The sequence below is a fragment of the Hibiscus syriacus genome, unplaced genomic scaffold (genome assembly GCF_006381635.1).
Source record: "Hibiscus syriacus cultivar Baekdansim isolate YM2019G1 unplaced genomic scaffold, ASM638163v2 tig00113124_pilon, whole genome shotgun sequence".
Lineage (NCBI taxonomy): Eukaryota > Viridiplantae > Streptophyta > Magnoliopsida > Malvales > Malvaceae > Hibiscus > Hibiscus syriacus.
This window is the reverse complement of record NW_024063444.1, coordinates 1,528,291-1,539,370: the sequence shown is the minus strand read 5'-3', so window position 1 is coordinate 1,539,370 and position 11,080 is coordinate 1,528,291. Positions and strand designations below refer to the sequence as shown.

At 38.6% G+C, this 11,080-nt stretch overlaps 2 protein-coding genes and 1 pseudogene across 2 annotated transcripts; all 3 read right to left on the bottom strand.

Annotated features, from left to right (window-relative positions):
- Window positions 1-1,890: 1,890 nt before the first annotated feature.
- On the bottom strand, window positions 1,891-8,082 carry LOC120185619 (annotated as a pseudogene).
- LOC120185728 (B3 domain-containing transcription factor VRN1-like) lies at window positions 2,090-4,211 on the bottom strand. Its single transcript, XM_039189871.1, has 9 exons — window positions 4,095-4,211; window positions 3,877-3,992; window positions 3,700-3,817; window positions 3,422-3,604; window positions 3,196-3,321; window positions 2,835-2,963; window positions 2,477-2,750; window positions 2,301-2,392; window positions 2,090-2,197 (listed from the first exon to the last, which is right to left on the bottom strand). Exons 1-9 carry the CDS (start codon window positions 4,209-4,211, stop codon window positions 2,090-2,092), a joined length of 1,263 nt encoding a protein of 420 aa, XP_039045802.1.
- Window positions 8,083-8,460: 378 nt separating the features above from the next.
- Window positions 8,461-10,615, bottom strand: LOC120185727 (DNA-directed RNA polymerase subunit beta'-like). The gene is made up of 2 exons (XM_039189870.1): window positions 9,308-10,615; window positions 8,461-9,019 (listed from the first exon to the last, which is right to left on the bottom strand). Exons 1-2 carry the CDS (start codon window positions 10,573-10,575, stop codon window positions 8,461-8,463), a joined length of 1,827 nt encoding a protein of 608 aa, XP_039045801.1. The 5' UTR covers window positions 10,576-10,615.
- Between the last annotated feature and the right edge of the window lie 465 nt (window positions 10,616-11,080).

Here is an 11,080-nt window from a genome sequence, read left to right as displayed (position 1 = left end):
AGGTCGGCACAGCCCTTCTGATCTCATCTGTATCAACTTTGTTTCCTACCAGTACCTAGTTGACATTGTCTGAAGCATGTTATTCAATATTACGAATCCAATTCCTGATATTGTTGAAAGATGACTCATCAGTAATATCGTAAACCAGCAAAATTCCCATAGCTCCGCGGTAGTAAGCTGTTGTAATAGCTAGAAATCGCTCTTGACCAACTTGATGAACAGAAAATCCACATGAGAGTAATCACCATGTCTGCAATTGCAAGCTTTATTGGACCCATTGTTTAAAATCGGACTTTTTCATACAAAGAATGAAAATTGAAGAAAGTGTTTTCAGGAAGACTGGAGTTTGCTTTGATCAGGAAGAAGACGTTGTTTTCCGGTTGAAACGTCGGGATCTTCTTGGCGAGAATCAGGAGCGAAACGCCGAGAGCACCGGCCATCAAGATCGATGCGATGGCTACGAGTTTGCATTTCAAAGCCTTGGTTCTGTTGTTGGCATCATGACGAGGAAGCAGCTCGTCGTCACAGGTACATTGCAGAAACCATGGAAGGAAGAGAAAGAAGGCCAAAGAGAGAGAACCGAGCCCCGTGTTTCTTCCCCCCGTTTTCGTTTGTGCCTTTTTGATGCTTTGTTCTTCCTCCCCCTGGTCTGTATCAAAAGAAGAAATAAATAGAAAGGAAGGGCCCCCCAGTGTCCCTTTTTCACACGTGGTCGTCCCCCCTCCAAAAATAATTTGAACATTTGTGTTTTATAGAATATATATATATATATATATATATATATATATATATATATATTCACAGTAAACTAATAAAAAAAACAAATAATGTCTCATTAAACAAAAGATTTGTTAAATTTCCAATAAGCTTCTGAGAATCATCTTTCTCATACTAAATACAAGGCATGCAATGAGCCAACTACAGAATTTGTAAGGGGCTCTGCCCTTGGGTTTTAGGTATACGTCAATTTATTATTTATTATTAGATGGAGATCAGCACATGTGTAGATATACTCATTTGTACGACAGCCCACACGTACTAGTCCTAGACAGCATTTGTGTTTCGCATGCGGTTCCTTGGGACAAAGGAAAATTCCCCGAAACGTGCAATTTAGGGTATAACGACCATAAATATATTGATTACCAAGTCATGCATGACCATTAGATTTTCATGGGTGGGTCCATAATTATCTAAGAAAGTCGTACATTGATTTTTCCCTCTTTACGACGGAGATATAAAGGATTTGAGTCGGGTTTGAATATTATTGAATTTAATTTAATTAAAAAGTTTAAAATTTAATTTAACTCAATCTATAAGTTCACAAACTTAAAATTTAAACTTGAAATATTCTCAGACTTAACTTAATTGAAGTTCAAACTCGAGCTCAGTTCAAATTCAAACTTGAACCTTACGTATATGAAAATATTTTTTGTATTTAAAACAACAACATATAAATATTAATATTATTAATAAATTAATTTTAAAAAATAAGAATTCAATTTATTATTTTTCTAGTTGTTTGTGAACTCTTCGTTTCGATTAGTTAAGAACTCGAGTTGAGTATATTTTGAATCAAAACTATTCAATTAAAATATTAACCGAGTCAAACTAGAGTAACTTGCGATATGTTTCGTTAACTTTACACAAGTGAACGTTGATGTAATATTGAAATAGTAGCACGAAGCTCTATTTGTCTTTCGAATATTATAGTAACAAAGCTCACATAATCCTATTCCCACGATGATCTATGGGGTTTGGTTTGGTTTGGTTTAGCTTTCATTTCACGCTGAGATGGATCGGAGGAGGCGATTGTTTTTTTAAAAGTTTGAAATTTTCATATATTCAAATTCATACTTTTTCCACCTGTAATTGCTCCAAACTAGAACAGAATGAAAAGGAACCCTAATCATATGGTTTCGAATAAATAAACAAAGAATTCATTACAAGTTCAATGACAAGACCTGGAAATGGATACATTTAACAAGCCATGAACCACCGTATCTACCTCGTACGCACATATATCTCCTCCTTTCAGTAAGTTGTCCTCTGCGAATTCGATCCAACCCCTTGTGAATTTAGCTAGCCGACATCACCGGTTGCTCGTTATCTTCACAGGCCACCATCGATCTTCAACCTTAAGTCTCACCATCTCGCTACCAGACGTTAAATATCGCTCAAAAATTGCATACGGCGTGCCCTGCACAAACCAGTTTTCCAGCATACTGTTATTGTGGGTTTAAAATAATGGACTGTAACGTATAACTTAATAAGCCTACCAAACGTTTTTCCTTTAGGTGTACTGGCAGCACAACTCTTTTGAACATTGGAGACTTTGAGGTTGAGGCCATATCTATATCGGCTTTATGATGCTGTGGAGTCGAGCATAAAGGTCCTGCACCAGAACCATTTGCCCGTATAAGTTAATCCGTGTTCGATATTTACATTCGGAGTCCGAGTAAGGTAATTTAAAGCGCACCTTTTGCATCTGCAATGGCATGGAATAAGTGTACTTTGAAGGAGATTTTAGTGTCATGATTTGTCATCTCTAGGACACATACATCACCAACATGTAAATTGTTGTCATCGACGAATGCCCTCCATCCATCATGTATTCTTACTTTTGAACTTCCCATGTTGCTTCTTTGGAGAAGCATTGCCGGCCATGATTTCCCGTTCGAAAGACATAGGTTTACATTGATGTTGGTGACGGAGCTCTCCAAATGTATCCAGGAAAAGGGTTTTGGTATACGCTGGCACAAAAACAAAATTCATAACAGTTGATTTAAAGGTTGGATTCCCACACTCACGTGGCGTTTAAATGAAGAAAAACTAACCAATGAATGGTTCATATATGATGCTCGTAAGACAACAACAAAGTAAGGATTATCAGAAATGAAAGCCAGAGCTCTCTGAAGAGCTGTTTCCTGGGCTATCAGCTTGCTTCCGAAAGCTGTCTCACCGCCCTACAGTGGCTGCTGGCATTGTTGATGAGTTGATGGCGAGGTTTCGGTTTTACTTTTTTCCGGACAGGGAACATCAGTAAAAGCTTGTGATCCATGAAAATATGACTTCTTACATTAGAAAATGGAAACTTTGAATGAGATTTCTTTGCAATTAATTAACTCGAAGGTGCAAACATCACCTACTCGTAAGTTTTTATCTCGTACGAAAGCACCCCATCCATTACAGTCTCACATATGCCCATCCGTTACTTCCAAATGTAGACATGTACTCGGCAGCCCAAGTTTTCCCATCAGAATCACAGAGAACAACATCGCTATTGTCCTTGAGATATAACCTGGAAAAGTCCTTTGGTATTCCCTGCACAAATGTAGAATAAAACACTATAAAATAACACACAAGATAAAATAACACACACACAGTGGCAACACTGAAATCTAGCATAGTTTTAGTAACTTACCACTGAACAGCTATGGTTGGTAATAGGACCTACATAACTTGGTGGCATGAAAACAGAAAAGAATGGATTTGTGGACTTGAAGGCACGGCTAACCGTTTGTAAAGCAATATATTTTTCATCAGATCTCGTACTCGATATCGTTTCACTCGTTCCAGCCCAAGACCCTGCAGGCACAGGTTTGACCTTGGGAACATTTGGTCTCACATCTTATGAAGCCGAGGACATTGCAGCCCCGGCTTGTCTCTCGAGCCATTAGAGATTCCATTTGCGATGTTTACAAGCTCTTCATCGTCGTCGGACTCTTCAACCTTCACTTCTTGTTCAAAGTCTGGATATTCGATCTCCGTTGCGGTTCGATCGAATATGATGACATGGAAATGGCAACCCCCTTCATATCTGAAAACAAAAAAATGTCCAGGCTCCACCGAGTAGTGCTTTGCAAAGTTTAGCCAAACATTTCGAAACCACATTTTACCAATTCTAATTCCCAGATTTTTCCACTTGGGACCTTAATGAACACTGGGTTCGATAGAGAATTCCCATAATCTCTTGCAAATTTAGCAGGAATCCCCTGTTTAACCAAACTGCAGACATTAGCAAATGGCAAAAACCCAGATTCTCATTGAAATTAGACAAAACAAAAATCTTTCGGAAAGAAAACACACAGACTTACAACTTTGCCACTCCGAGTAGCATCTTCAACGACTACCTTAAAGAAATGGTGTGGCTTATGGCATCCACCGAGATGAGAAGCCAATGTTAAAGAAATTAACAGTGATTTGGATGCCATCGATCGATTCAAGTCTTAAGATTTGGATTACGACATCTGCAATCCTTTCCCTGTAATTAGCAGATTGTTTCGAGTCTTAAGATTCGGAATACGACATCTGCAATCCTTTCCCTGTAATTAGCAGCACGAAACAAATGTGTTTTACTCACCAGCACCTGCCCTGGAGATTTCCCCACACTTTCATGCACTGTAATTTGACACCAAAACATAGCATAGACGAAGTCTAGCAGGAAAACCACTCTAAAGTGCCTTTCTACAACAAATTCACATATCAGAATTGAACTGCAGAGGATAAACTTAGCGTTTTCTTTCTACAGAAGAAAATTGAAATGTGTATCAATCTAGAGCAGAATTCTAAGCTATGTTACACCAGCTCTTCATTTTCCTTGAAATGCAAATATCCGAAACATATATCGATGTAGGTATAGGAATTTGATTCACCAATAACCTACCAAATACATATAAAAAACGTAGAACAAATTGAATAAAGATTCTAAGTGGTAATAGTTCTGTTCTTGAACACTGCTTTGAGGTCACAGTAACATCCAAAATGGTACATATTTTTGAAACTAACTGTACGAGAGCAAGCCCAAATAAGAGAAAATTTCAAGCAACAATAAACATTAGTTGACATGAGCATGGAATGCATATATGAGTACCTCTAAATCCTCTCCAGGGACTTCCGAATCTTCCGGTCAGACTCCATAATTTAGCAAATGATTTTGAATTGCTAAATTTCAGAAGTTATGTCTCAGATTCTTCTTCTGCGACCGTTGGAAGTGTACCCTCTCTGATGAATACCGGGTTAAGGAACTTTGCCACAAAGGCCCACAACTTATATACATCCTCGAAATTAGTAAGGAAGCCGAGTGATGCTGTAACGACTTCAACTCTAATGAACCCACTTTTCCTGTTATGTTGATCATTTTCCATTGGTTTGCACAGTGTTGTATCCTGAAGATTTGAAACCACTTGTCGTGGACTGTCTAATATTCGTATGTGACTAAGGATACCTATACCAAGAGAGATACCTTCTCTTTCAGCCAACTTCTGTACAATCTCCGGATTAATGAGTCCCCGGTTTCAATCCTTCACATTGAAAGCCACTGCTGCACCCCATTCATACTTTATTTTTGGGCCATATATGTGAACGAGATTCGCCCTTCCATCTCCATCTGAGTTAGGTAATTTGAGCTGCAGTAATGAGGTTACAAGCCAATTAATCAAAAATCGTAATCTAAGAGTGGTTCTTCATCGCCAACAAGATGCCAACAAGATATCTCGGGCTCCCTCCTGTCCCAATCTTGTCCATCACCATATTCTCCATCGCTGGTTCTTCATTATCAAGGCTGGTCCCAGATGCCTCTCCTGGCTCCAAAGAACAACTCGTGTTCCCTTTATGACTATTCTCTATGCTAAAGGAGACCCTTATATTTATTTCCTTCCCTCCTCCCCAGCAACCTAAATTCACCTTCTGTTTCTCTTATAATGGCACTATCTTTAATCTCCGATGTAATTTCCGATGTTGAGCCATTCGCTAGGCCATTATTCCGAAACACAGAAGAATTAGATACAGACTCCACAGCCAGTGATTTGCTGGCATCCTGTTCTTCCTGGATTTCCAGAAGATGCGAAAGATCTGAAGCCTTCTTATGTGTTCCTGCAAATTGTGCTTCACTGGGGATCTCCTTCACGCAGTCCAGTTCCTGTGAAACTGATCGAACGGCAGCATCAAATGATAACACATGCTGATCACCACGCCCCAGGTTAAGATCTTTATCATCATATATCGGGCTACTATATATTGTTGACGTTGGCTTTGGAGAGAGCCGCTTGTGGTTCTCCCTGCCACTAAACCAAAACGGAGGCAACAGGGAGGATATTTTCTGCCAACGGACTCTGACCCAAATCAATCCAGAATGAGTTATCCAATGACTCATCTTCACTGAAGATGGGCCTTTTCATCACTTCTCCAACAGAAATGCTCTCGCTTTCTTCAAATATGGTGCTTGTACCATCTCTGTCGGTACTATTATCTTGATCCATTTCCGTCTCAAATACATCCTGAACTTGAGCGGATGTGAACGAACCAGAAAAGGCAGGCAGCTGCGTTCCTGGACGGTTTTCTGAGGGCTTATCATCATTCGCACCAACTTCATTTTCCTCGATTCCACCCAACCCATCAAGTTCATCTACAGAATCACTCAGATAGAGAGGGTACTCAGGGATAATCTTCACCATTCCAGAACCAGTCGACCCAGACTGGTTCTGAAGGCATCCCATAACTGATTTTTTAAAAGAAGGCATCCAAATCCAGTTGGATCATATCCAAACACTCTGTAGAATGATGTGATAATGAAATCCGGACGAAACAACGACAGGCCAAGTGAATACATGTCTTTGGGACCCAATGAACCAGCATCGAGCAAGACGTGCCAATTGTTCTGCTGAGCCAATGCCATCCACTAGTAAGTATACTTAGACCCCGTTACTCTAGACTGCACCGGAAAAACGAAAAGGCCAGTAGCACAATCCTTCTTCCTCCTCTTTTTATTCGAAATCCGCTTTCTCAAATCAGTGGAACAAAGCTTAAGAGTTGACCATTTAAACCAAGAACTGTAAACTTTTGCACCCTTTTCCCTGGCACTCTGAACCATCCAATTTACCGATTGACTCTCGTAATCAAACATTGTCAACAATTTCTTATTCGTTTGAAATGGATATGAATCGGCCAGCAACTTAAAGGCAGACCCCCTACTTACAATAAACAGAAGGCCATATTCATGTTCAGGAATGTTCAAGTGATCCATTATCCTACTCTTTATATCATACTCCACAGTGCCTTTCTCAGCACCACCATAGAGTGCATGATTACACAAATTTGCAGTAATCTCAGACAAGCTAAACGTTGAGGATTCCCAGTAATGCAAAGTTTGAACATAAGAGAAAAGCCCGAATCCGCAATAATCAAGGCATACCTTGGGTGACAAATGTGAATACTCATTTTCCCTCAATTGATCAATCTTCTCTGATGACTGGTACTTTGGGTACATTGTGAGGAACTTGCTGAATGCCTCATGGACATCAGGGATAGAATCTTCTCTCTCGAATGTATGCTCGGCGGCGAGGGCGGTGGCTCGCAAGAATTCGCGCTGCACATTGAGTCTTGCGAGGGATCTCGATCGCCCCAAGCTCTCATCTTGATCGGCTAGTGAATCGGGGTCAATGCCCTGGGACTTGAACAAAGACCCTTCTTCAGAAGCCTCTTCCAGAGCTTCCCTGAGCTTATTTTCATGGAGTTTACGGAGAATTGAAGGGTTCTTGGTTTCAGCAACTGATTCAGAGCCATCCCTGCTCTTTCCCTTCTTGTCTAATATCAGATAAGCACAGTGAGCCACGGGTTTCCACAGTGAAAAATGCATCAAAGCTGCAAATTTGAGACAGAGAGGCTCAGGATTCAGCACAAAAAAAGAAAGGGGTTTTATTTTTCAACACATCTGACAAAAAACCCAAATCTTTTTTTAACCAAGTGGGTTCAATTTACGAACTTTAAGCGGTGTGTTAAAGATCAAAGAAAGCCCTAAATTAGGCCAAAAGGGATTCAATCGAGAGAGTCGTTTCAAAACCACAAGGAAACTAATACAGGGCAAAACCCACAGAAAAGAAGCCATATTTGGAAGTCAAAAGCCAATTTTTGAAGAAGATTACAAGAAGAAAGACAAAGGCTAGAGTCAAAGGCTAAAACACTTGAGGAAAACAAAAACCACGAGGATTAACAGTTACAAAACTTCAACCCAAAATCCATAGCTTTTCATTAAACAACAGGGAACAGTTGGGTATTTCTCTGTGTTTCTCTCTCTCAAGTGCAACATATACCAAACCCAACTCCTCTGCATCAAATGCGTGATCAATAGAATTTATAATTAGCTTAATTATAAAATAAATATTTAAACTATACTTTTTTTTCTCAAATATGTACCTAAATTTTTTTTCAATTTATCTAATCTAATATTATAAACGTTATTATTTTAGGTTCTCGACATGTAATGAAAATTAAAGAACACTTGTCATCTTTATAAAAATTAAATTAAAAATTTTAAAAATATTATTATATTTATAAAAAAAATTAATTTTTCTAAAATTGTAAAAAAATTTCCTAAAATCATCCTCAAATCTTTAATCATAACCCTAATTTCTTCCTTTTTGACCACGTCCATCGACGTCGTCACTATCCTTGTCATCTCCATTGTCATTCATTTTTGCCCATGTTATCGTGGTTGTCGCCAAAGTCATCGAGTAGCTTCAATTTTATAATTTTGGTATTATTTTCATCGGGTTTAAATCGTCGATTAGGGGTTCTTCGAGTGGTTGTGTCGTTGGTGTTTGTGTCATCAATGGTGATTTGGTCAGGTGGAGGTTCATCGACAGCAACAGCGATGAACAATAGCGAACATGGGTGGGCGGCGTGAGTACTAGCTCCTGAAAAAGACATTATATGGATTGGGTTAAACGAGTCAGTAATCCTAAAATTAGGATTCATTTCTTGTCGCAAATATTCACTTGTAGCATACCATATCTCAATAGATTGGCGTAATTTTTCTACCGCGTATACATTCCCAAAATGATGGTATTTTTCCAAAATCAAACTTTGTTGTTCAGCATCTTGGACTAGCCATCCCTTAGAAGGTATCGTTAAAAGATCATCAATTCCTAAGGAAATGGATGTAGCAGTGGCTTGCTGGAAACCCAGAGTTTTTACTTGATCCATGATGTGGGATGTATATGCCATTCCGAAGTGATCTATTAATCTGCTAATAAGTCGTTTAATGACAGTTTCATATATCACTTTATTGTGAAATACCATATTGGCTCGTTCTGCCATAAGTACCCCCTTATTCCGCTGAGTGGACTTCGCCAATGGGTTTGAGTCAACGATTGGAAAACTTCCTTTTCTCGATCTTGATTTTCGTAGAAAGTCGGGTCAGGAACTAGGGTCCTAGTTGAACCGAAGAGACCCGAATTCGTACTAGTGTCATAGAATTTTTTAGCTTAGATACCATATGATTGGGTATCGTATGAGTAGGCCCGAAAAAAACCTTGTATAGCTTCTTCGATTTCTCGGTAAAGAGAAATATGACCAACAGTGGTTCGAATGTATATACAAAGAATTTTTTTTAGAACTTCTTACTATTAGATAATGTCCATAAATCTCATGATAGGTACCCAAAGATTCATAGTGAACTTCGATGGGAGCTTCTCTTGAAGCAATAACACATTGATCTAGTCGCCACTGGAGCCACAAAAGACTATCTAAATTGATTATTTTCTGCCTATAAGCTCCAATTGCATCATAGGAATTACAAAAAAAAGGCTCCCTTGTATACTTATAGTTATTATCGTCAATTCTTTCATTTTGATAGTTTTTTCGATTCCATGGATTATACCTATTCGCACAAATACCTCGACGATTCCCGCTCGTTAATACATAGAGGCCAATAAGCATGTCTTGAGTCGGTACAGAAATGGGATCCCCAATGGCTGGAGACAAGAGATTCATATGAGAAAACATAAGTAAACGAGCCTCTGCTTGCGCCTCTAAAGATAAAGGTACATGAACAGCCATTTGATCCCCATCAAAGTATGCATTGAATCCCTTACAAACTAATGGATGTAAACAAATCGCGCGTCCTTTCACTAAAATAGGTTGGAATGCCTGTATACATAATCTATACAGAGTAGGCGCTCTATTCAGCAATACAGGATGTCCCCGCATAACTTCTTGCAATATTTCCCATACAATCGGCCCTTTTTCCCGAATTTTACTCTTAGCAACTCCTATGTTTGGAGCAAGATGTTGTCTAATTAGACCGCGAATTACAAATGTCTGGAAAAGCTCTATTGCTATTTCGCGAGGCAATCCACACCGATGTAATGAAAGTGAGGGGCCAACAACAATGACAGAACGTCCCGAATAATCGACTCGTTTGCCAAGCAAAGTCTCGCGAAATCTTCCCTCTTTGCCTTCAATTACATCTGAAAATGACTTGTAAACCTTATTATGACCGTCCCTCATTGGTTGTCCGCGGATTCCATTATCAAGAAGTGTATCCACGGCTTCTTGTACCAATTTTTCCTGACACATTACTAATTCCCCTGACGTAGATCTACTTGTTGTTAATAGATCCGTAAGAGTATTATTTCGATAGATAACTCTTCTATAGAGTTCATTCATATCCGAACTCATTAGTTTACCCCCATCTATCTGAATGATCGGTCTCAACTCGGGAGGAAGAACCGGTAATAGACATAAAACCATCCATTCTGGTTCTATATTTGTTCGAATAAAATGCTTAGCCAATTCCATGCGTCTAACCAAAAAATCCTTTTTTCTTCCAATTTTTCGATCTTCCACAATCGGAACACCAAAAGTGATAACGCTTGTAATGTTAGACAATGAAATTGTTCAATAAAGTTTGAAACCTATTTAAAAAAATATTGTAGTTTAAACCCTTTTTTATAATTAAGCCTTTATAATTTAATAATTCTTGTAACGCTCCCAACCCGTATCCGATCCAGATACGAATCCGAGGTGTCACATTGACTTTTCAAATCATTTACTTTTTAAAACATAGTGAAATTAAACATACATTTTTAATTAAATGGTGGAACCTTTGCTCAAAAGTAAATAAACAGAAATTTAACTTATAATGAAAATAAAATTCAATAATTTACATAAATATAGTAGTGTATGTTACAAAACTGATCAGAGCATATACGATTCAAACATTTAATTACATGTCAACAATATTTAATATAACAAAAGAACCTACTGTTTAAATCTCTTCTGATCTGATCCTTAGTAGAGATAT